This window comes from Leishmania mexicana, chromosome 27, assembly GCF_000234665.1.
Source record: "Leishmania mexicana MHOM/GT/2001/U1103 complete genome, chromosome 27".
Lineage (NCBI taxonomy): Eukaryota > Euglenozoa > Kinetoplastea > Trypanosomatida > Trypanosomatidae > Leishmania > Leishmania mexicana.
Window position 1 is genome coordinate 517,272 of NC_018331.1, and position 23,295 is coordinate 540,566.

At 56.6% G+C, this 23,295-nt stretch overlaps 8 protein-coding genes across 8 annotated transcripts; all 8 read left to right on the forward strand.

The window, feature by feature from the left end:
* Positions 1-428: 428 nt before the first annotated feature.
* Positions 429-1,754, forward strand: LMXM_27_1275 (conserved hypothetical protein; the record flags this gene model as incomplete). Its single annotated transcript, XM_003876655.1, has 1 exon — positions 429-1,754. The coding sequence occupies one exon, from the start codon at positions 429-431 to the stop codon at positions 1,752-1,754; it is 1,326 nt and encodes a 441-aa protein (XP_003876704.1).
* Positions 1,755-2,445: 691 nt separating this feature from the next.
* On the forward strand, positions 2,446-3,123 carry LMXM_27_1280 (conserved hypothetical protein; the record flags this gene model as incomplete). The annotated part of the gene is made up of 1 exon (XM_003876656.1): positions 2,446-3,123. The coding sequence occupies one exon, from the start codon at positions 2,446-2,448 to the stop codon at positions 3,121-3,123; it is 678 nt and encodes a 225-aa protein (XP_003876705.1).
* A 625-nt stretch (positions 3,124-3,748) lies between these two features.
* On the forward strand, positions 3,749-4,939 carry LMXM_27_1290 (conserved hypothetical protein; the record flags this gene model as incomplete). Its single annotated transcript, XM_003876657.1, has 1 exon — positions 3,749-4,939. One exon carries the CDS (start codon positions 3,749-3,751, stop codon positions 4,937-4,939), a length of 1,191 nt encoding a protein of 396 aa, XP_003876706.1.
* A 1,357-nt stretch (positions 4,940-6,296) lies between these two features.
* Positions 6,297-6,692, forward strand: LMXM_27_1295 (conserved hypothetical protein; the record flags this gene model as incomplete). The annotated part of the gene is made up of 1 exon (XM_003876658.1): positions 6,297-6,692. One exon carries the CDS (start codon positions 6,297-6,299, stop codon positions 6,690-6,692), a length of 396 nt encoding a protein of 131 aa, XP_003876707.1.
* A 1,935-nt stretch (positions 6,693-8,627) lies between these two features.
* Positions 8,628-10,217, forward strand: LMXM_27_1300 (conserved hypothetical protein; the record flags this gene model as incomplete). The annotated part of the gene is made up of 1 exon (XM_003876659.1): positions 8,628-10,217. One exon carries the CDS (start codon positions 8,628-8,630, stop codon positions 10,215-10,217), a length of 1,590 nt encoding a protein of 529 aa, XP_003876708.1.
* A 3,262-nt stretch (positions 10,218-13,479) lies between these two features.
* LMXM_27_1310 (putative arginyl-tRNA synthetase) lies at positions 13,480-15,558 on the forward strand (the record flags this gene model as incomplete). Its single annotated transcript, XM_003876660.1, has 1 exon — positions 13,480-15,558. One exon carries the CDS (start codon positions 13,480-13,482, stop codon positions 15,556-15,558), a length of 2,079 nt encoding a protein of 692 aa, XP_003876709.1.
* A 990-nt stretch (positions 15,559-16,548) lies between these two features.
* On the forward strand, positions 16,549-18,351 carry LMXM_27_1320 (conserved hypothetical protein; the record flags this gene model as incomplete). Its single annotated transcript, XM_003876661.1, has 1 exon — positions 16,549-18,351. One exon carries the CDS (start codon positions 16,549-16,551, stop codon positions 18,349-18,351), a length of 1,803 nt encoding a protein of 600 aa, XP_003876710.1.
* Positions 18,352-19,544: 1,193 nt separating this feature from the next.
* Positions 19,545-20,846, forward strand: LMXM_27_1330 (conserved hypothetical protein; the record flags this gene model as incomplete). Its single annotated transcript, XM_003876662.1, has 1 exon — positions 19,545-20,846. One exon carries the CDS (start codon positions 19,545-19,547, stop codon positions 20,844-20,846), a length of 1,302 nt encoding a protein of 433 aa, XP_003876711.1.
* Positions 20,847-23,295: the final 2,449 nt, after the last annotated feature.

Sequence of the window (23,295 nt, forward strand, 5' to 3'; positions counted from 1 at the left end):
GGATTTGTTTTTGCTGTTGCTGCTTTCATGAGATTCGGAGCTTGCATTTTCACTTTATTGGAGGTTATAGACTTGTAAAAGAGTCATCGTTCTTTGCATCTTAGCGACAGTGGTAAGCTGGGCACACACATTCATACACACACAGGCGAAAAAAAAGGTACTTTGTATGTGGTTATCTAGAAGCGGATTGCGTATCTTACTGTTGAAGAATATGTCAGAACGAGCTTCACAATACGAGCAGCGTGTGGTGTTATGTTGACCACATCTCGTTTACTTGGTAGCTGTGAGATGCGCTTCGGTGGCGAGTTGCGGGTGTCGTTGAGGTACCTTTCACTTTTCCCCTTCTCCTTCTTTTTCACTTCCTGTCACTATCAGAAGCACGCAAAAAAGAGTTCAGCGTTCCTTTGGGAGGGGGGATCTTACGCAGAATGCATTCAAGGGTGTTTTATTTTCCTGGGAAGGAAAGCGGGCCTGACTACCAACCTCGTATTTCCCGTCACGTGAATGAGAAACTTCGTCAATCCTCACCTCAGGCTCGCTCATCAAGAACTTCTTTGCAAAGAAATGAACAACCATATGTGCCTGTACTGAACACCTCCCCACAGGTGATGCAAAAAGTCGAAAGCAGAAGTCCGTCTCGCGCAAATGCGACGCGCCCAACGCGCGCCTCCTCTTTTTCTTCACTCACACCACACGGATCACAGGTGGTGTCACCATCACGACTTCGCTATGTAGGAGCTGAGTTGACGAAACGAGTGAGTCCCAGTGACCTCCTTTGTGAAGCGTCTGTGGCAAAGTTTCGTCAGCAAAGCTCTTCGCAGTGTGTTCGGGACTCACTGAGGCATCCTAAAGCATTGAACACACTCCCAGTGAATTATGAATCGTTCAGCGCAGTCCTACCTTGTTCGCTTCATCCTCTGTTGCAACAAGCGTTGCTGCTGATCGAGTCTACAGAGCTCGAAGAACGCCTGGCATTTTGTCAGGAGGAGATGGATGCCTTTGATTCAATAATCGCCTTACACGGTGTGGCGAAGGAGGTCGAGGTTATTCGCGTTGCTGCCTTTGAAATGTTTCACATCGAAAGGGCGTCCCGACGCGCACTCAAGCGTCAAGAGCGACATGAACGGCAGATTCTCCGCCTTTGGTACTCCGAGAGCTACGAAGATGCTCTGCTCTCGGGAGAAGTGCGGATAATTCGGCAGAAATCTGAGGAATCAAAAATCTATTTCGGTCACTCGCTTTCGCGCTCGCGAAGCACTTTTCGGCAACAGCAATCACAGGATCTTTTTGGTATGGCTGCGCCTCGGAATGGCTCTCCCTCGTCGAAAAAAGTGTCACGCTCACAAAAAAGTGACAACACCGCTCGCATGGCTTCGTTTTTATTCTCTGCATCGGAAAGGCAAGAAGGCATTCACGGCTCTTCTACAGACAACTATGGCGAAGTGCTGCACAGCTCCCCTCGAGCGTTGTCGCCGATGCCATCAGAGCCTTATTTTTCACACACCGTCGGCTCATCTCGTTTGTTGCACAGATCTAGCGACTCGGTAAACGTTGCAGATAGGCGGCGGTATTATCGCGAGTACGGTGACCGTAGTTGGAGGACACTTGGAAGCATTGAGGCTGACCTGGAAGATCGAATTGCCAGACAAGAGGCTTTACTGGTACCTGCAAGACAGAGCTATCAAAGTAGCTCCCCCTTTTCTCTGATTAGACATCAGGCTCCCCTGCTGCTGCCGACGTCATCAGAGGATTAAACCATGAAGCACAAACATAGGAGGGGATATCCGTGGGGTGTTCTTTACCTTTTTTGTTCTTACGTCTCTCGGAGTTGGGCCCTTTTTTTTCCATGATGTTCAATCACTTTCTTTTTTTTTTGCTTTGCACCCATGATTGTGCTACTGCTTTTACAGATGTCAGGTTTGTGCTCCTCTTTGGAGAGACTTTTTTCTGCGTGTGTGTGTTCTGTGCCACTCGTCGTTTTGTTCTGTCTGTACCTGGTGTGCGCGTTAAGGCTATTGGGTGCCCTCACCACAGGCATAGGTGCACATATTTCGACACTGGTCAGCAGTGTTGCCGGCATGCATGCTATGCAGAGAAAAACAAAACTTATCGCGGTCGTCTTTTTCGAGTTCAGCGAAAGGTAGTGGCCTTTGTTCGTTGACTATGTGTATCGGCATACTGCCCACTTCGTCTTCTGGTGGTTTAGTAGTGCAAAAGCAACGAGGCAGCGCAATGCCGACAAAGAAACGAAAAGAAACACAAAGCTTGAATGCTGTGCCATGGGCTATCCATTATGTTCCCGCATGAAGTATTCTCCGATACCACAAGCAATGTACTCTGTCCTCCTCTTTCTTCAACCTCTCTCGCAAGGTACACGAATAGTACCACTGAACGGGTTGTGCGCGGAAGGCGAAAGAGGAGGAGTGGAGGTGGTAGTGTGTCAGTATGCGTCGCTGCTGCAAGCTTCAGGCGCTCCCAGGAGTGCTGAGTATTTTGTCAGACTTGGCGCAGCCTCGCACCTCAACGTCCTATCAAGAGCTTCTGCGCAGCTCACATCTCCCCGCTCAGCCGCTGCCTTTCCTTCCACCACCTCGATGGGCGGCGGAGCTGTCGCGGGTGCTTCACAGAACCTTCCCCGACGTGGTACAGCATCACCACACTCGTTTTTTGCAAGTGTTTGTGCACCCAAGTTTCACCACTGCCGCCGGCGTGTCTGGCACGATGCAACCGCTTGTCGCCGTTGGCGAGTCGCTCTTGGAGCGTATCGGCGGCCTGTGGATACTGGCAACATTCGAGAGCACTAGATATGAGGAGTACGCCTCCTTGCTTGCCTTGCTAACCAGCGACACAGCGCTGTGCCGAGTCCTGCGTGATCACTGGCGCTTGGAGCACATGGTGCTCACAGATGCCTCGGCTGACCTGTTTTCACGCCAGCGTCTCAGCTCCACTAAAGGACTCATGAGTTGGCTTTCTTCGCAAGGGAACGTGAGTGGTGCACAGTCGCTTCCCGAACCATATGGCGCAGGTTGTGTCAAAGCGATGGTTGCCGCAGTGCTTTTAGAGCACGGCAACGACGCAGCGGAGCACTTTGTGAAGTCCGAGGTGCTTCCCTACGTCTTGTAGCATCGATTAGGCGATGCTCCTGTCTCGGTTTTCTCACGCCAGTGGTGCACCAGTGCAAGCTGCAATATCTGCTATTGCTTGTCGTCGGGTCATGCCTCCGGGTCTCTCCTGCCGTCGTGTTTCACTAAGAAGCATAAGAGAGAAAGCAAGCCGGGCCACTAACACTGCTTTCCTCCTCCATGTGTGCTAGGAGGCCAAAGGTGCTTCACGCAGCTCCCACCCCTTAAAACCGTTGCCTTCATAACCTTTCGCTGAAGGGATGTGACATGATTGGATGCAACTGACGAGGCGCTCGTGATAGCCAAGCACCCTCTCGAGAACTTCTCCCCTGTCCACTGTTTGCAAACACACTGAGTATTGTCTAATGGGGCACATACGCGTGCCTGCTTTCACTCCTTCAGAGGAGAAGAAACGTCTCGGCTGCTCTGCCTTCAACCGCCCTTGACTTTTACTTTTCTCCTTCCTTCCCCACCCATCGGTTTAAGTGATCCCCCCCTCTTCATCTCTGCCCTCGCCTCCCTACATAAAAGCAAGCTGAGGGGTGCAAGTCATCACAGTCTTGTCCGTCATCGTGTGCTCGCGCGAGCGCCCTACCGCTCCGTTCGTGGTGAAACGCCCAACCACCATGGTGGATTCCACCACCGGGGAGGCTGACCACGCCTTATCCTCCTCTCAGCCTATCCTTATGGCGTACGAAGAGGAAGCGCCGCGGTGCAAACCGCCAGAGGAGTTACTTGCAGAGCGACTGCAAGCACTTAAGAGGTATAGGTACCCCATTCCTGAAGATCCCGAGAGCGACACCTCTGGCGCTAAGGCTTACCTGGCGGTGTGCGCGGAGCTCGCCAAGGCGACCGGCGTGAAGGGTGCAACAAGTTCCATCGCGAAAGATCTGGCGGCTGAGAGCGAGGTGCTAGACTTGTCGTACGCTGGGCTAGGTGTGAAGGGATGCACAGCGCTGGCTGCCGCCCTTCGCGTCACGTCGGCAGTGCAATCGCTGATTCTTGTCGGCAATTACATTACTCCGTCCGCGGCGCTGGAGTTAGTGCACGCCATAAACGATGCACACAACATCCAGTCGCTGAACCTGTCAAAGAATCAGATGGGCCGCGTGGAGGCGATGTGGAAGGGTGCACATAACCTGAACACCTTCTCCGGCGGCGCGGTGGTGAACGTGGCGCTTGCCCCTGGCAGCACACTGCGTTTTTTGGCCCTCTCGGATAACCATCTCGGTGACACCGACATCGCTGCCTTTGCGGACACCCTAGCCGAGAACATTACTCTGCAGGAGTTGGACTTGAGCTACAACCGTATCGGCTTTGTCGGGGCGACGGAACTGGCCAAGGTGCTGTCCCGAAACGGCGACCTGCGCGTGCTAAACATCGAATGGAACCCACTGCGAGCCGCAGGTGCGCAGTTCCTCTTGTCTGAAGGTCTGCTACAGAACAACACCATCAAGCAATGCAACCTGAGTTCTTGTGGGCTGGATGATAAGTGTGGGCAACTGGTTGCGCGCGTGATATCCGAAAATGCCATCGAGGAAGTGATTATAGCCAACAACCGTATCGGCCGCGTGGGTGCTGAGGCCATCGCCCGCACCCTGCCGTCCACGTCTGCGTTGACCACACTGATCATGGATGGCAACCCCATTGGTGACACTGGAAGCGCAGCTCTGCTGGATGTGGCTTTGAGCGGCAGCGTTTCCACGCTTCGGGTGATAAGTTTGCAACACTGTAGCTGCAACGACCCCGCCATTCTCCGACGCGGGCAGGAGGCCTCCACAGCAACGCTCACGATTCGCATTTCGGAGAGCGTGTAGGTGCCTTGCGCTTTTCCTGTTTGACTTGCTTCTCCCGTTTCGACGATAGGCAGAGGTAGGCTTGCGCCCACTGTGAGTGCACACGTCTGTGTGTCTGTATGCGTGCCTTTTCTCATCCCTCGTGGGGTGTGCTTTCGTTTGCAATGTACATTACAGTGCCTCATAAAAATGAAAGCTCAGCCCGCCTTTCCTCCACGGACAAGGTGCGCACATGCACTGAATTACGAGGAAGGGGACGCGGGGAGGGGGAAGGGATCCTTTCCACCACCCCCTTTCCCCGCTTTCTCTCGTTTCAAGTCTCCCTCTGTCACGGAGACTCAAGTAGGGGTGAGGGTGGCGTTGAACCTACAGCCACCACCCACAACCACTCAGAGAGCGATGCTTGCGCTTGATTGGTGTAGCGAGGAGGGAAAAGACATCATCTTTGCTTCTGGCCACACTGTACACGACGCGTGTGAGGCCAGCGGCGCAGTGTCCGTACGCTACCCCCTTCCCCCCTCTAGCACCCAACCCTAAGGGAGAGGGGATCTGGGTACTCATACGTTCGCTCATGCACGCACCTACACGCCTTCGTCTTCGTCTCCGACCTTGTGTTTGTTTTTGTCCTTGTTCCGGAGGTATCCACTACGCTTTGTCCTCCCTTCCTCGGTGTGCACCCTCCTCTGCTCGCAGTCGCTGCCTCTTCCTTCGTCTCATGTGATAGGCGCTGTGTGTGCTTCTGCGTGAGCACATGACTCAGCTAGCTGCCAGCGCTACACCGTTGGAGTGCACAGGCACACCAATTTCCTCGACACCAAAGGATGCATAAAAGGAAGAAGGCGCCATACCTGTTTACTCTTCGGGCGCAAGAGGAACAGTGAGAGTACCGCCACTGCTTGGACAGCCGGTGCACCCTCTGGCGGCCATCATGACTTCTTTACCTGTGCAGATGCAGCGGTTTGAGGCGGCGCTCGCAAGCCTGGTGAATCAGCGTGGTGGGCAGGATGGAACTGACCCCCCCCGTTGTCTCATCAGATATTGCCGCTTTCGTGAAGTCGACCACGAAGGCCCTGTCGACGACCACTCCTGTGTCACGACTAAGTGATAGTATTCGCTGGTCACGGCTCCTCGTCGCTCGAGTGCTGCGGGGCAAGAGATGCGCTACTGCTGCGCATCATCACACAGTTCCTCGCTGACATGTCATCGAACAAAGATAACGGCGCCGTGCTTTTTATCGGCATACCGAGCTGCTACTTGCCCGTGTTTCAGGAATAGTGTGCAATGACACACAGCACCTTCAATGCCGTTTCCGGCTTCCTGAGCACCATTTCCTCCAGCAGTGCACAGAGCCGGTGTACGCATCGGCCGTGCATCCCGTATGTCCTGGCCGCGATGGCGCACCATCTCTCAGAGATGGATATCTTGTTTGGTGGGCTGTCACTCCCAGTGCGCTCACCATGAACAACGAGGGTGGCAAGCTCGTTGCCCAACGCGGCTGTGTTCAAATCCTCGTCGACGCCTTTCACTATGCCCATTGCATAGAGACTTCTGTTGTAGAGGGAGGGCCGACGAAAAAAAAAAACATTGCAGCTCAACTCAGCGCTGCCAGCCCGCACCCAGTCTCGACGACTGGAGGAGCAGACCGTTCTCTGCCGAGACGTTCAAAAGTGGTGTCGTGACGCGCTTCTCAAGCTGTGCCGCACGCGTTCGAATGCGGTGCAGGCTGCCCTGCAGCAGGCAGACTTCAGCGCCTACGGGCACTGCCTCCGTTTGAATGAGCTGAGGTGGGGTGTAATACTCGACCAGAGGAACCAGGGAGCTTCTCTCTCCTACCTGGTGCAGCTGTGAGCACTTTTTCTTGTGCTCGCCGCGTGTGTGTGTGTAGGCGGGAAAGGTGCATGGCAAGGCGCAGGTGGATCACATTAGCACACCGCACTCTCGCATCCTCGAACACGGCGTGTATGGCGCTGTCTCGCCGCCCCACGTGCGGCCTCGATGCACTTCTTTCCACCACGTGTGCAGGGGACGGAGTAGGGATGAATGGCATACAAAGAGCGCTGGAAGGAATGATGGTCCTGTCCTCTCAAGGGGTACTCGCCAGCGTCGACCATGTGCGCCAACCCGAGGGTGCAGGCGTCTCCTCTTTTACTGTGAAAAGAAAGTCTACACAGGTGCGCGTGTGTTCTGCACGAGGCTGCGCACTTCCTGTTCCTGACTCTGGCCACGCTCCTCGCGCTCTCCTTCCTCATTCTTTTTTTCGTGTTGCTGTTGAGCGTCGACCTGTTGTGCCACATTCTTCTGTCCCTGCTTTAGAGGTCATCGCTCTGTCTCCACTCCTCTCCCCTCCCCTCCCTCCTTGACTCCTATTCTGCGTGTATGCGTCGAGGACCCGCCATGGGTGAAACGACGGCACGCATACGAAAGAAGGAGCGGCAAAAAGAAAAACAAAAAAACGAAAATAGGGGGAAGGCTTACAACACGCACATGTCCAATTTCAAGAGAACTTGTGTGCGGCGGGAGGGGGAGGGAGGAGGGGGGGGGCACAAAGGCGGCCCGAAATGTATCGAAAAGGTCTTGTGACTGCCAGTCCGTTTTGTAGCGGTAGGCTCTGTATAAGGAGCTCAGTGGGGTAAGCCGCTCTGCTCCACCACGCTCGCTCAGGGACAGACACCCAGAGGTGGCTCGCCGCAAGCGTTATCGCGTGCTAGTCTCGTTCGATTTGTACGCGTGGCGTTTTTCGATGTATTCGTACGTTCACCATGAAAGCGTTGCAGGTCTGATCTCCATCCGCTCTTTTTTCTTCATTTTACCGTTTTGATTCCCGCTTTCCCTCGTTGCGCTCCTTCGTCCATCACATGCACATGTGCACAACAACACCACGCGTCGGCACCCTTCTTGCGCATCACCACCTGCCGCCGTCACATCCCCCTGCTCGCTTGTGTCTCTCTGACCCATACCCACAGCCCATATCAAAGTCCCCACTCCCTTTCTTTTTCTTTCCTCCCTTTTTTTTTGCGTGCTCACACCGCCTCAGGGAAAAGGTAACACAGAAGCAACAAGGAAACCCCTCCGACGCGAGACTGCCAAAGAATTCAACCCCCCACCCCCACCCCTTCCCTTCTTCCCTTGCCACACGCACACACAAAAAGCGTTCACACTTGACGCCTCACTAAGTTCTTCTGTTCTCCGTGCCCTTATTTTACTTCTCGTGGTGCGGCTACCTCCCCCGCCCCTCTCTCCGCCAAAGGAAGCCAACGGCGAAGGACACTGGACCACGACCGGCTCACTTGCCGCCGTTGTCCACCTGTACCTTTTCTGTTTTCTCTGTCACCGGGGCACACTCCTACCCGCACCAGCTTGTTGTCTCTTTCTTTTGCACTCACGCCAGCGAAGGTAGTCGACCCGCACACACAACACCGCTCTCTCTCCTCCGCCCGTCCTCCCCTCTCGTCATAAATCCTTGTCTCTCCCTCTCTCTCTGACGGTCAGCCTCTGTTGTGGAGACTCTGTGGACGTGAAGGCAAAGTTTGGGATCTCCGCGCACCGCTCTCGTTTTTGAACGAGAAAAGAATACGAGTCTCTCCTTTGTTTCTTCACATATCAACAACTTGTTAGCACTTCTGACAACCCCCCCGCCAGCCCGCACACGCGTCCCTCCTCTCCCTCCCCCAACTCACCCCCGCCTTGAAAGAGCCGTGAAGGATTCACAATGTCTCAACAGAACGCTGTCGAGGCCCTGCTGGCGCGCCTGCAGATGGGGGACACGATTCCTGCCTTTCAGTCCATGGGAGTGGACCGTATCGTATCTCTGCGCAAGATGTCAGAGGAGGCCTTGCGCCAGGCCGTCCCGGACCCTGAGCAGCGCCAGGCGCTGATGGACGCTATCGAAAGTCGTGGTCACCTGCAATCGCGTCGCGCTGGCCCGCCGGCGGGCCAGCCGCACCCCCCTCGCAGTGCCGATGCTGACTTTTCCCGCGGCGGCAACGATGAGGGCCGCGGTGGTTATGCGCCACGTGGTGACCGTGGTGGCCGCGCTGTCCGCGGTGGGCGCGGTGGCGGTCGTGGCGCCGGCCCGCTGAACGGCGACGACGCGGCTCGTGTGTGCCGCCACGTCTTCACGCCAGAGGGGTGCAAGTATGGCGACAAGTGCCGCTATAGCCACGACGAGAATGACCGCCGCCGCGCGCAGGATGTGCCGACGGGCAGCGGTATGGCGCAGCGCTCTCTGGAGCGCCCGCCACCGAATTTCAAGTTTTCGATCGAGGTCGAGATCCCGACAGAGCGCATCAAGTACCTCCTGGGCTCTCAGGGCAACAACATGAAGTTCATTAATGAAACGTGCGGCACGTACAACGAGCGCTTCGACCACGTGGACGAGAAGGAGGAGACATTCACGATCCGCATACTCGGCGGCAGCGAGGAGGCAGTCAACAAGGCGAAGGAGATGCTACTGCTGTCTGCCGGCGTGAAGCGCGAGGAGGAGAAGAAGGACCGTTTCCAGTACGCCGTGAACGAGCTGGACGCGAACACGCACGCCGCTCGCCTGTTCGCAGCCTGCAACACCAAGAACAAAGACACCACACGTCACCTGTCCGACTCCATCATGCGTAACATCGTCTCCAGCTTCCACTTTGTTCGCCCGCAGGAGGTGCGTCACTTCTACATGTACACCTCCAGTAGCGACAAGGACAAGCTCGAGATGGTGAGCAAGATCGTGTCGCAGCTGAAGGGCGTGCAAGCGATTCTCTTCTGCGACCAGAAGCGTGTGGAGGAGATGTGCAAGGGCTCGCAGCGTATCGCGCGCCACTTCAACGGTGTGGAGCCGCAGTTTGTGTACCGCCAGCTGTCCAAGGAGGATCGCATGATGGCACTGGAGAGGTTCAAGAAGGGTGTTGAGAACGAGAACGGCGTGCGTCAGCGTCTGCTGGTCACGAACGAGGATTACGCCAAGCTGGCTCGCAAGACCATCGTTCCGTACGTGAATCTTGTCATCAACTTCTCCGTTCCGCGCGCTGAGGAATACTACGTCCTGCAGTCGCAGGTCGCAGGCCGTCAGGGCACTATCGGTGCATCATTCCTGTGTGTTAGCAACTACGAAGAGGCCCTTTTCCGCGAGCTGGAGAAGAACATCCAGTTTGAGCGCTTCGAGGACGAGGAGCACTTCCGCACGACGGCGGTGGAGCTGTCGTACGACACGGCTGCGCAGCCGCTGACGCCGGAGGACGCTGATCCGCCGGCGGACTGGCGCGAGCACCTGAACGACAAGAAGCCGCGCCAGAACTTCGGAAAGCGTCGGTAGGAACGCGACACACACACACGCACACGCACACACACGCGCACGCACGCACGAGAGAGTGAGAGGAAGGAGAAAGGATCAGAGAAGGGAAGTGGGCCATCGCTGTCGCGGCAGTGACGTTCCTCGCGCTGTCCTTTATCTGCATGCATATTACTCCTGCTCTTCTTCTTGTGTGACTCTTCTTAATGATCTGGTGCCTCAAGTGACACTCGAAACGCATAAAAGCAACGGCATGACGGACATTATTTTTTTCCCTCCCTCGTCGTCAATTCCTTTCGTTTCACCCCTCCCGTTGTTATATAAGAGAGCGGGTGTGTCAGTCTCTCTCTGTGTGCGTGTATGGAGACTTCCCTGGTCGCGTTCGGATCTGTGTGCGTCTTTTACGTTGAGGCTGTCTCGGGTGCAGAGGGTTGGCGTGTGATATATGGGCGAGGAGACGGGCGGCGTGGGGATGGATGAGTGGGTGGGCTGAAAAAGCGGCGGCGCATTAAAGAGGGTGAGATGAAGAAGAACGAATATACAGAGAGGGCAGCGAACATACACACACGAACCGGCTGAGCTCTGCGTGATGGCGATGGTGCCTCCTTCAGTTTTTCCACCGTCTCTCCCCTTTCTTTCTTCTGGTCTCATCACTCATCTCCTCCCGCTACCTTTGCAGCGCTGCAAGCCTTTGTGAGGCGTGGCACGCAGAGTAGAACCAGGTGCTGCTAACTCTCCCTCCCCCGTCCCACCATAACCATGTCTCTCTCCCATCGCCCCTCGTCGCGCTGCTTCTCCCCCCCCTCACAGATGCACACCCGCCTCCACACGCCAGGCCTCCGCCTCTCCCCTCCGCCTCCTTCCGTTTGGCCGTGGTCTTTCGTTCGATTTTCTCGCTTGTCATCTTGCTCTTCTTCTGCATCTTGCGTCTTTGAGTCTCCTGCATCTCTCTGGCTTGTGTGTTCTCCCCCTCCCCCTTTCTGGTTTTACGTGTTCTGTGTCCGTGATCATGTTTCCTCTGTTTTCTTGTTTCGCTCGTCGGTCGGTCGGTCTGTGTGTGTGTGTGTGTGTTTGTTTTTAAACGGAGTGCCCACCTCTATCTATCTCTCTATTTTTGTGCTGCTTTGCGTCTCTGTGTTTCTCTGTAAGGCGGTACGTGGTGGGTGCCGGAAAGTACACGAAGGCCAAGCGATGTGTTTTGGATGGTGGCGATGAGGCCTGTGAACGTCCACACCTGAAAAAAAAACACGCACACGCACACACACATACACACACAAGACAATGAAGCAAAGGTCGAAGGAATGGCTAAGGAACAACGTTGGATGTTGGTGGTGTGGATGCATGGGATGTGCTGTCCTCTTCTTTTGTTTGTTTGTTTGTTCTTGTCTCTCTTTATGTTGATGGCGACAAGGTGCTCGAGAATGGTGTGGTGTAGACGAGGGTGGCCTTACATGTGCGCGTGTGTGCGTAGGTGGTGTATTCTCTTATGCAGGAGTGCGTGTCGACGTTTGGGTGAGTATCTGGGTAGGTCTCCTCGTTTTACGAAGAGGATGGGTGAGCGATGAGGCGTTCAAGAGCGGAGGTAATGGTGGGGGGGGGGGTTAATGCAGGGAGGAGCGACCCACCCACGACTGTGAAGCACCAACGGAGAACACGGGCTAGGAAGGTGGCGAGAGTTGAGGAGCGAGGTTTGCAGTAGAGGAGCAGTTCGTTATTCCGCCATCACCGTTTCACCACCACACCGCCGCCTAAGAGGGGTGACGATGCCGGCAGCAGATTAGCAGCACATGTACCATTCATGGCAACCACGTTATATATATATATATATATTTGCATCTGTGATAGCGACGTCGCTGCCGCTGGTGTTGGCGCTTGTCTCATTCTCTACTTGTGCATCGGTGTGGTGTTGGGCTCCCTCTTTCCCTCCCCTTCACATGCCTCTCTCGCTCTTTTTCTGCCACCTACTGCTTGTGTGTGTGTGTGTGTGTGCGTGTGCGCGTAATCGCTTCACCTTGTCGGATGACTCTGCTCACTTCTTTCGTGGTGGTGCATCGTCGTCTTCGATCTTTTTTAGTGCCCCACTCTCCCGTGTGAGCGCATCTGTTTGTTTCCCGGGTCGTGTGTAGGCTATTAGACGGACACGAGAGCAGCTTCGCACCTCCATGGCGTCGTAGCCTCCCCCATCCTCCTTCCTCGTTTTCGCCATTTTGCATTTCCATTATCGATTTTCACGCAAGTGCGCACTAAAAGATCCTCGGACACGGATGTCATGGCCCACATGCGCACCACTCCGACCCCACCCCCTCCATATTTGTTTGCGCTGCCTGCCACGAACCCGCACACACACAAACACAACAAGTGCACACAGGCACAAACACGTAACACCGAGAAATTCGAGCTGAGTTATTTTTCTTTCTCTACTAAAGAACTTGAAAGAAAAGGAGAATGACATGATTGGACAGTGTTGCGTAACAGAGGATTGCGGTACCGCCCGCCCTCTCCCCCTCTCTCTAATCCCTTCTCCTTCGACGGTGCACTTCACACGCACGCGCACAACCCTCCCCACGAGTAAGCGCGGTCGAAAAGCGTCCGTGTGGCCACAAGATGCCCAGCGGCGCTCACATGTGAGAGCTGTGGCGCTCATGTCGACTTTGTTTGCCACCTCTCTACGCGTCCGTGGATGCTTCTCCGTAGGGCACCCGCTAAGTCTCCCAATGAGCGATGAACGAGGAGGGAGGGGGGACGGCGAGGGTGGTGGTGGGGGAGGAAGAGTAGCATGGGTGGCGGACGTCCGCTGCGCTATCTGTGGATCAGGGGAGGGGGAAGGCGCACTTTCGTTTGTGCCCGCACCTTTCCCCCGGCTCCTCATCCCATCTCTATCCCGCTTCTCGTTATGAGTTCCACTTGCCGCCTCCTCCCTCTTTTCCACTCCCCCCCCCAACATGAAACACACACACACTCACACACTTTTGCTGGCTGGTCGCTCTCTTTTTTGTTTTGCCCGTTCTACACGTGCGCCGATATCTGGTTTTCCCTTGCCCTTGCCCTCGCCCTCGCCCTCGTCCCTTCCCCACATGATCGCTTGCCGCGTTGACTTGTGTCTCTGAGCGCGTGCACATCTGTGTCTACCTGTCCGCCTGTACGCGTTTGGATGCTGGCGCTAGTGCCCAACACCTCATTGAGCTCGACCCGAAAGCTGAGAAGCACACAAGGGGAGAATAAGCTCCTTACAGCAAAATAATTAAAAAAAGCTACGCTTTCGAGCCGTCAGCACCTTCGCGTCATCATGTGCGCCGCTGCCGCTACTGTGAATGTGGAGCTGGCACTGAAGGAGATCGTCAAGGCGACCATTGCCAAGGCCTTCCCGCTCGTCCCGGCCCAGGAGCCTCTCATCACCCTTGGCAAGGTGAGCGAGTATCAGTGCAACAATGCCATGGGGCTGGTGAAGGTGCTCTCTCAGCAGCAGCAGCCAATAAAGATGAGCCCGCAGATGGTCGGTGAGGAGCTCAAGAAGAACCTGGTGGACAATGATATCATCGACGTGTTCGAACCCACGTCCAAGGGTTTCATCAATGTCAGCATCCGTAAGGAGTGGGTGACTAGTATGGTGAAGGAGGTGCTGAAACAGGGCATCCGGCCACCCGTCGTGAAGAAGCAGCGCGTGCTCGTCGACTTTTCAGCGCCGAACATTGCCAAGGAGATGCATGTCGGACATCTCCGTTCCACCATCATCGGCGAGTCGATCAGCCGCCTGCTGGAGTTCTGCCAGCATGACGTTGCACGCATCAACCACATCGGTGACTGGGGTACGGCGTTTGGCATGCTCATTCTGTACATCAAACGCAACTTCCCCGACTACACCACGAACCCGCCGGACATCTCCGACCTCACCGCCTTCTACCGCGCGGCGAAGAAGTGCTTTGACGAGGACCAGGAGTTCAAGGAGAAGGCCCGCCTCGAAGTGGTGAAGCTTCAGGCGCTGGAGGAGGATTCTATCCAAGCGTGGAAGTACATCTGCGACGTGTCGCGTGAGGAGTTCAACAAGGTCTACACCCGCCTCGGCGCCACCATTGAGGAGCGCGGTGAGAGCTTCTACAACCCGCTTATTTCAAAGGTGCTCGGCCTGCTGGAGGAGGCGGGACAGATCGAGGTGAGTGACGGCGCGAAGCTCATCGTCAGCAAGGAGGAGCGCAAACTGGATAGCCTGGATGCGCGTGACATGACAAAGCTGGCAAGCCAGCACCTCGCGCTCGTCTCGCGCGGTGGTCCGTCGTACCACCCGAACCTGATTGCCGCCATGAAGAAGGCCGGCATCTTGACCGGGGCTGATGGTGAGGAGTCGGTGGCGCTGTCGAAGAAGGAGGTGAAGCCGTGGAGCAAGTTTGACATCCGCGTGGATCTGGACAAGCTGATGGCCCAGCTCGCACCCCTGTACAAGAAGCAGCTCGATCCTCTCTTCTTGGAGGTGTTCGAGGCTGCGGGGATTGTCAAGGGCGACAGCATCTTTGTCCCCCGTTTCTCCTTCCCGCTGATGGTTGTGAAGAGTGATGGCGGCTACACCTACGACACGACAGATGTCACGGCCACATACCACCGCTTCGTCATCGAGAAGATGAACCGCGTCATCTACTGCACTGATTTGGGCCAGTACGAGCACTTCCGCATGTGCCTACAGACGGCGAAGGACATGGGCTGGATGGAACACGCCACGTGGGACCACGCCGGCTTTGGCCTTGTGACGGGTGCGGATGGCAAGAAGATCAAGACGCGCTCGGGTGAAACGGTGAAGCTGAAGGACCTCATGGACGAGGCGGTGGAGCGCTCCCTCGCGATCCTGAAGGAGCGTGAGGCGGGCGAGCGCAGCCAAGGCCACTCGGAGGAGGAGATGCAGAAGCTGTCCAACATTATCGGCATTGGCGCCATCAAGTACTTCGATCTCAAGCAGACGCGCACTGGTGACTACGCCTTCAGCTACGACAAGATGCTGGACATGTCTGGCAACACAGCCGTGTTCCTTCTCTATCAGTACGCCCGCATATGCTCTATCAAGCGCAAGGCCGGTATGGCGGATGAGGCGCTGTTCAAGATCACCGACATCTCTCTTGAGACCCCGCAGGAGAAGAGCCTCGCGCTGTGCGCGCTGCGCTTCCAGGCGGTGATTCTCAAGACCGCCGAGGACCTCTTCCCACACCATCTGGCGGACTTCGCGTACGAGCTCATGACAAACTTCTCTAACTTTTTCCAAAACTGCCGCGTCTTGGATGACCCGCTGCAGAACAGCCGCCTGTGCCTAGTGGAGCTCACCCGTATCACCCTCAAGAAGACGTTGGAGCTGCTGAACATCGAGACGGCTGAGCGCATTTAGCGCATGTCTGGTGATGCATGTGGACACTCTAGTCCCGTCCCCAGGCGTCAGGCTAGTGAGTGCACGAGAGAACGAGGAGAGGAGGCGGGTCAAGCACGGAACCTCCAAAGGCTCAGGAGGGCCTCACGGTTTTTGTGTGGTTCCTCGGCGCCCGCCCCGCTCCTCATCCACCCCTCCCCCTCCCCCCTTCGTCTCCATCGCCTCTCGCGTGCTTTCTTAGTTTGCTCGTGCTCCGTGTTTCTCTCCGGGTACACTCCTGGTGTGTCTTCTTCGCGCCGTCGCTGATACACACGGGGAACCGGCAACGACCAGTGAGGTGTTTCGGCAACCCTCACCTTTTTTGGCTGAAGGCAAATCTATGCGCGTACGCGAACGCATGTGTGTGTTTGTGTCTGCGCGCGTAAGTGTTTCTTAATGCACTGATTGAACGACGAAGACTTTCAGACATGCATTCGAGTCTCACCGCTGCATCGGTGCGCGACTTTGTCGGGGCTGTGAGGCTGCTCAAAAGAGGAGGTGTTTCCTTCTTTAAGAGAGAGAGACGTCACGTCCCAGTGCGAATCGGTGAGCGGTGGTGGTGGGGGTGCGCCTGCCTCTCTGTCGTGCCCTTTTTTTTGTCATGTTGAGGGAGATTTGATCTGTGGCACTCCTGGCTTGACATGGGAGAGCGTGCGGACGAGAACAGCATCACATCTCCTGTCCCCAAGTGAGGGCTTCTAGCTTTCCCTCTCACATGCGCGGATGCGGCAGCCTCCGTCTGTCTGTCTGTCTATCTCTGTCTTCCCGTTCTTTCCACACTCTCCTCCTACGCCTTTTGAAGTCGTCTCCATCGAAGCAGCACCGCGGCATTCAACACAGATTCTCAAACAGAAAATCGAGAGATTGGGAGTGCGCTAGTCTACCTTTTCTCTCATATCCATGCGGTGCCGCTGACCCTCTCACGCTGTGCAAGCACACGACTAACACACCCGTCAGCCGGAGGTGAGCACGATGCAGACGTGGTACCGCCCCCATCCGTACGGTATTTACCCACGGGGCAACGCCATCAAGCGCTCTGACATATTCGACCGACTCGGCACCCTTTCCCTCTTCACCGCCGCAACCACTTATGACGACAAGGAGCACACGGAGCAGCCCTACCTGGAACTCGTCCAGTGCTTTCTCGCCTTTCTGGAGGTGCCCGATCTGTGCCGGCTGTCGCGCAGCTGTACGGGCTGGTATGTCCTAGTACATTGCACAGATGCCTTCAAGGCAGCGTACACAGCCTTGTCGCCGTCTTACCTGCGGTTCCGTGGCAGCTGGAAGGAAACGGCAGTGCGAGGCTACGTGGCAGTGCATGGCGGCACGCCGAACGCGGTCCCTGCCGTTTCCATGACGAACAGCACCCCCTCCAAGAAGAGGTCGAAGGTGGAGAGCAAATGTATGCGGGCCGCTCCGACGCCTGTTGGTGAGCCACCTGCCACGTTTGCACGCCACACACCGGTGTGCGTCCGCCGTCGCTTCTTCTGTGACCAGCTCTTCCAGGCATGGATGTGCACCATTCTACCACCTTACTATCACCTGCACCCCGTCGCTGAGGAGCCGGAGGAGGCTTCGTCGTCGCTCTTGTCTTCCTCAGCGCGGACCGAGAAGAGTGCGGGGCAGACCTCTGGGTCTAAGAGTCGAAAGAGGCAGCAAGATGCGGCATGGCCCGCGGCTACGTCGACCTCCTCGTCAGCCGAGCTGGTGGATTCGGTGGACGCGCCTCAGAGCCGTAGTCCCCGGTACATGTCGAAGTTTCGCCCTGTCGAGCGGTGCAGCTGTATTTCCGTTGCTGAGTTCCACGACCGCTTTGAAAAGCCGAACGTGCCAGTCGTGATCACGGACGTGGCGACGGAGTGGCCGCTCTTCAAGATCCTCCAAGGCCGCTTTGCCAACCTAGCGGACAAGAAGGACTCCCTTGTGCGCAGCGGCTGTCCTGTGACGTCACCGTTGCGCTGCGAGCACACAAGCATGGATTTGGAAGACTATGTGCACTACGCAACGGAGCAGAACGACGAGCGGCCGATATACATGTTCGACGCCGAGTTCGGGTGCGTGCTGGATGCAGAGAAGCTGTACACGGTGCCGCCCTACTTCGCCCGAGATGACTTCTTCTCAACGCTCGGCGACCGCCGACCCAAGTTTCGCTGGATCGTCGCGGGTCCGAAGCGCAGTGGCAGCAGCTTCCACGTGGACCCCAACTACACCAACGCGTGGAACGCGAACATGACGGGCCGCAAACGGTGGCTGCTATTCCCGCCCGGGGCGACGCCGCTTGGGGTGGTGCCGAGTACCGACATGGCTGAGGTAGCCACCCCGGTGTCGCTGACGGAGTGGCTGTTGAACTACTACGACGCAAGCCTGCAGGAGCTGCAGCATTGCGGGTACGAGTGCATCTGCGAGCCTGGAGACATCATGTTTGTGCCGTGCGGGTGGTGGCACTTCATCATCAACCTCGAAGATTCCATCGCCATTACGCAGAACTACGTCTCGCGGTGCAACTTGCCGAAAGTGATCAAATTCTTGCGCGCCATGAAGGGGTCCATCAGCGGCATTGACGAGGATGCTGACACGGCGACGGAGGAGTCTACGGCAAGGCGGCAGCGCGGCTTTGCGAAGGAGTTCGAGGCCTCCATGAAGGCGGCGCACCCGGCCCTGATGCAGGATGTGGCGCGGCAACTCGAGGAGGAGCATCAGGCACGGGAGAAACGCCGACTTGGCCGCTTGACGCTGCTGGACCCGTCCTCAGGGGGCTTTACCTTTAGCTTCTAGGCGACACAGAGCAGCAAAGTTTGGCGCGAGAGTCGGTGCGTGGCTACCAGGTAGCCCCCAAGCCCGTGCCTGTACAGTGACGGTGCGAGTGTGGAGGCGGCATCATCACCGGCGCCGACTTCCACGCTCCCTTCCCCTCACTGGTGCTCCCACAGAGACGCCATCATCCATCAACACAATAGTAGTGCCCCCCCCCCCCCACCCCGTCCCCGTTTCCCCAGGATGCATACCCACAGTGGGCAGGCAAGAGAAAATCATGTCACCGAGTCCTGCGGGAGGGGGACACTCGCAAACGCACGAACCCCTCCTTTGGTGAAGGGGCCGGGCAGCGCATGCCAGTGCACCTCGCCACGCTGTGTGCGTCTTCTTTTACCTCTCTGGCAGATCTTGCCTAACACCGGATAATCAGTATAATGACCGCTGCGTATTCGTTCGTAGCTAGCGGAACCAACGCCCCAGTAGGCCGTACATGTATGTGTGCGCATGTGCCACGCATGGGGTGTACGCCTATTCATGGCGAGCCCCGGCTAAACACCTACAAAGTCGTGTGCATCAGCCCCGACTGACAAGGGAGAGAAAGAAAAGCAAACACAAAAGAATGGCCGATGCGAGCGACAGAGGGAGCAGCGGGGCCGAAGAGGCAAGCAAAACGGGTCGCCTGGAGAGAAGGATAGAGCGGCGGCGAGGATGCCACCGAGCGGTACCCACACAGAGCAGATAAGGACAACTCATCAACAGTGTCAGTATGCTGCACCCCGTTAAGGCGATGATGGCAGCGGTATGGGATGCTTGCAGTGTTGAAGCCAGGTCATGCCGCCGCACCCTATTCCTCTCCGCCGGAGGTGCCTGTGCCAGCGTCTTCAAGGAAGGCGTGGAAAGCGCACACTCCCTTTGCTTCTCTTTCGTCGTGTGCCTTCACCCACACAATTTGGACAATGCTGTACCACTTCATCGTTGCTCCTCCCCTCCCCTTCCCCTTCTCCCACTCTCTACCTTCTTCCTCCCTTACAGTACAACGGTATTGGGCGGAAGGGCACCGTCGAAGGTGAAGCAGTGTGCATCACGCTTCGAGTCCTCTGTAGTTGGAGAGCCGTACCGGCACTCGCGTGCGTCTCTGACGGCCTCAGCACTGCTTCAAACAGGCAGCAGTCGCTCACCTACAGTCTGCACGCTTGCTCGCGCTGCGGTTCATCATGGGCATCCTAACAAACTGGTACGAAAGCCTCGCGCAGGAGAAGCGGCTGGAGCTGCTTATGACGTTGGGCATGTACGATGAGCGCGTGTACGAGGTGGTGGAGCGGCATCACCTGGCACCGGATATTCTCCAGACGCTACCGTCTCCCCTCACCGCCCATTTCTTGGCACGCGGCATGTGCTACGACGCCATTAACGAGGAGGTGGTTCGCAACTTTGTGCGCATTTGCATGATGCTGTCGCGCTACCATACCGTCGAGGAGGCGTCGACGCTAGCGGAGCTGATCGGCAGCTGCGGACTGCCAGAGCAGTATCGTATGCAGATGTTTAACTTTAGTGAGACGTATCGGCACATGATACTCTCACAATCCTACTTCCCTCAGCGAGCGGTGCTGCGCCTGCTGTCGTACATCTTCTGTGACGATGTTCTCTCCGATGCCGTGGCGCAGCTGCAGTACAAGTCCGACATTTTAAACCATATAAACAAGGTGTACGTAACCACACCGGACTTTGTGTCGTGGCGCTTCTCCGTCCGATGCATGTCCCTGGCCGGTGGCTTTAACGAGGACCGTTCAGACGTCGAGTACACGGAGCTCCTCACGCGGGTTGTTTCGCAGGCGCTGCCCGAGTTTTTCAGCTACTTCCTGGTCGCCTTCTGCTACGCCCGCTTTCGCTTATACCCGCAGCGGGTGCGCGGTATCACCCCGCGGTGGCTGGTGCGGCAGCGTGCCTGCTTCTCGGCCCTTTACTGCGCTCTTCTTGGTGTTTACTGCAACGTCATCTTGGAGTACCGGGTGCACGAGCACCGCGTCCTGTACGAGCTGCGCAAGAGTCGAGAGATGCGACGACGCCGCGGTGCTGAGCGCCGCGGCCTCCCGTACGAAAAGAATCCGTACTTTGACAACCTTGAAGGGGTGACGCGGCGCGTGTACACGATGCAGCTGTCTGCCTACACCTTCACTGGTCTTGGTCTCGCTGTCTCCATGCTCCCCTTGACCTCCGTGAAGTTCCCCAAGTTCATGGGCGACGTCGCATGGCGGCATCCGTTCGTGCCGCGGCTCTTTCCAGCTCTGCTTGGCATGCACGCCGCCTCGCGCTGCCTCATCCCATTTGTTGTCGCACCGTTCACTGTCGTGAGCCTTGCCATGCACGGCAACTGGGGGACCACCCTGTACGACCGCTACGTCGAGCTCCGTATGCGGCTTTGGCATCGGAAGGTGGACGTGGCCTTTGACACGTCGACTGAGATGGATGAGGTGGATATCACCGGCGCTGACACGACAAGGAAGAGTACCTCTTGAGCTGCTACGGGCAACATCGCTGTCCTTTTGTGAGGGTCGCCATGAGCCGTTTGCGACCGACTGCGGGGGTTTGGGTTTGCGGTTGCGCGCAGTCGTTTCTCCCCCGACCCACCCTCTTCCCCACCCGACGGACATGCAGCCTCGCCGCCTCAAGAGGCGGCACTCACTTTTAATGGCGTCATTTCGGAGTCAAGCGCTGCTAATTTCGTTTTTTTTCCTGTTCGCAGAGAACTCGAGGGTGTGGCGGTTCTTCTACCCCCCCCCACTTCACTCGGCTGTCAGTGCGAATGGCGGTCGACCTTTTCGATGACGCCGCTCAGCATCCTTGTGCATCCTTCACACAAGCATACAGATACACATACACTGCTGCTGCGGTGACGCCGTTGCAGCCTCGTTAGTCAAAAAGTTGTGATGCGCGTGACGCGGGGGTGAACACTTGACGGGAAAAAGAGAGTGAACCAATCGACTCATCCCACGACTGGCACTCACGCCGCTTGCTCCATCGTCGTCTCTCGTCCCCGGCCCTCCTCCTGTTTTTTTTTACTTCACTCGCTCTTTTATTTCGTCGCCCTCCGCCATCGCATCTGTGACTTGTGCTTCACCGAAGACATCCGTCGCACACACATACACACACACACACACACGCGTATATCACCAGTAGCAAGTCGTCACTGAGTGCCCTTCACCACTTCACTCGCCCTCCTGCCCCTTGCCGTCGCTCTTTGGAGGTCCACGTACACATTCATCTACATGTGTCAGCTGCCCCTCACTGGAAGTCCGAACACGGCCCTCGCGTCGACCTCATTTCTCTCACTCTGGCGAAGATGCGAGAGTGTTGGCGCACTGACACACGTGCCCTCTCTTGCGCGATTTGGACAGGGCGCGCTCGTGTTTTGAGTGCATTGAAACCAAGTTCGTCATCCACTGCCTTGCTGTCGGCACTATCTACACCCCGAACGCTCGCACCTTTGTCCTCTCTTGATAGGGACCGTTGCCTTGTTGTTCGTTTTCTCGTCCTTGTGCACTTCTTTCACTCGCTCGGCCGATTTTCATTTTGTTCCGGTGTTGGCGTGTTTCTTCTCGCCTCAGAACGCCCCCTCTCTGACCACCGCCATCGCCACACGCCGCCCTCCCTCTCCCCCCTTGTCTGTGATCCTCATAACACATGCAGGTTAGCACACAATGGGCGAGTGCGAGTATATATATATATATTTTCGTGTCTCCCACGTCCCTCGCCCCCCCCATCACGTGCGCGTTTGCCTCTCTGGCTTGTTTTGTGCGCGTGTGGTTTGCACGTTGTCTTCTCTCGATTTCTGTCGTCTACCCAAATATACGCATCCTCCTCTTGATCGCCGGTTGTGTGGAGGTGTTGGTGGGAAGGGAAAGGCGAGAGGGTCCTCTTTCACGCAATCACAGCGGGACGACTCTCACCGGAACATCCCGCGTGCCTGTTGTCGAACGTGCTTTGCTCTCTTCTGCTTCCACTCACTCCTGTTACGTGTGCCCTCCTTTTCTGTTGTCCTTTTTTTATTCGCGGTTCTCTCCGAGCCGGTGCGTCCGTGCATGTAGGCGAGTTCGGTCACTTACTCTCTTCTCCCCACCTCGTCTTCTCTCTGGTGTGTTGGTGGAGATGGGCGACAGGGACCAGTGCTGCTGCTGCTCGTGTTCATATTCTTTACTTTCTTGAGCTTCGCAGTTTATACATATGCATGTAGATGTATGTACATATTCTGCTGTTAGCATGGGCGGTGTATTTCCCGGCGGTAGTGACGAGAAGAAGTTATGGAAAGCAAACATGAACCGTGATGGCCTTCAAGAGCCTCATCAACCGAATCGTGAACGCCGCATGCTTGCCTTTAACCCTCCGTCTACTTCTGCCGCCTTCGATAGCCGAAAGGCTCACTTTCCCACCCATGCGTGTTTCTTGGGGACCCCCGCTCATCACGTCCGCATCCGCCTCGTTTTAGAGGCAGAGCCGCCGCGTCGTGAGACGAACTACCAATCCATAAGGCAAAGACAAACCTCCAAACGTCCGGAGGCGCTCCCCGCCGGTCATTCACGTGGACGTGAGCGCACCACTGTCGTCCGTCCCCCCCCCCCACCACCACCACTCACCACCCTCAGAGTGGCCAAGTGAGGGACACCCCCAGCGCTACTTCTCTTTCCTGTGGGGAGGGGTGTATGCGTCATGCGCATGTGTGCATGCTCTCTTCAGCCCTTCTGCTGCTGCAGTCCTTCCCCCTCCCTCCTCACCCGCCGAAAAACCTTCAACAAGGATGTTCCCCGCTCTTCCCTGTCCCGTCTCTCTCTCTGTGTGGGTGGGTGTCTCTGCTCTTCCGTACCGCTTCTGGTGCGCGTCAGCGTTCCTACATGCGAACGCCGCCACCCATTTTCCCCCTATCACCTCCCTCTCTCCCCCGGACACAAACCGATTGCGATGACCTTTGCG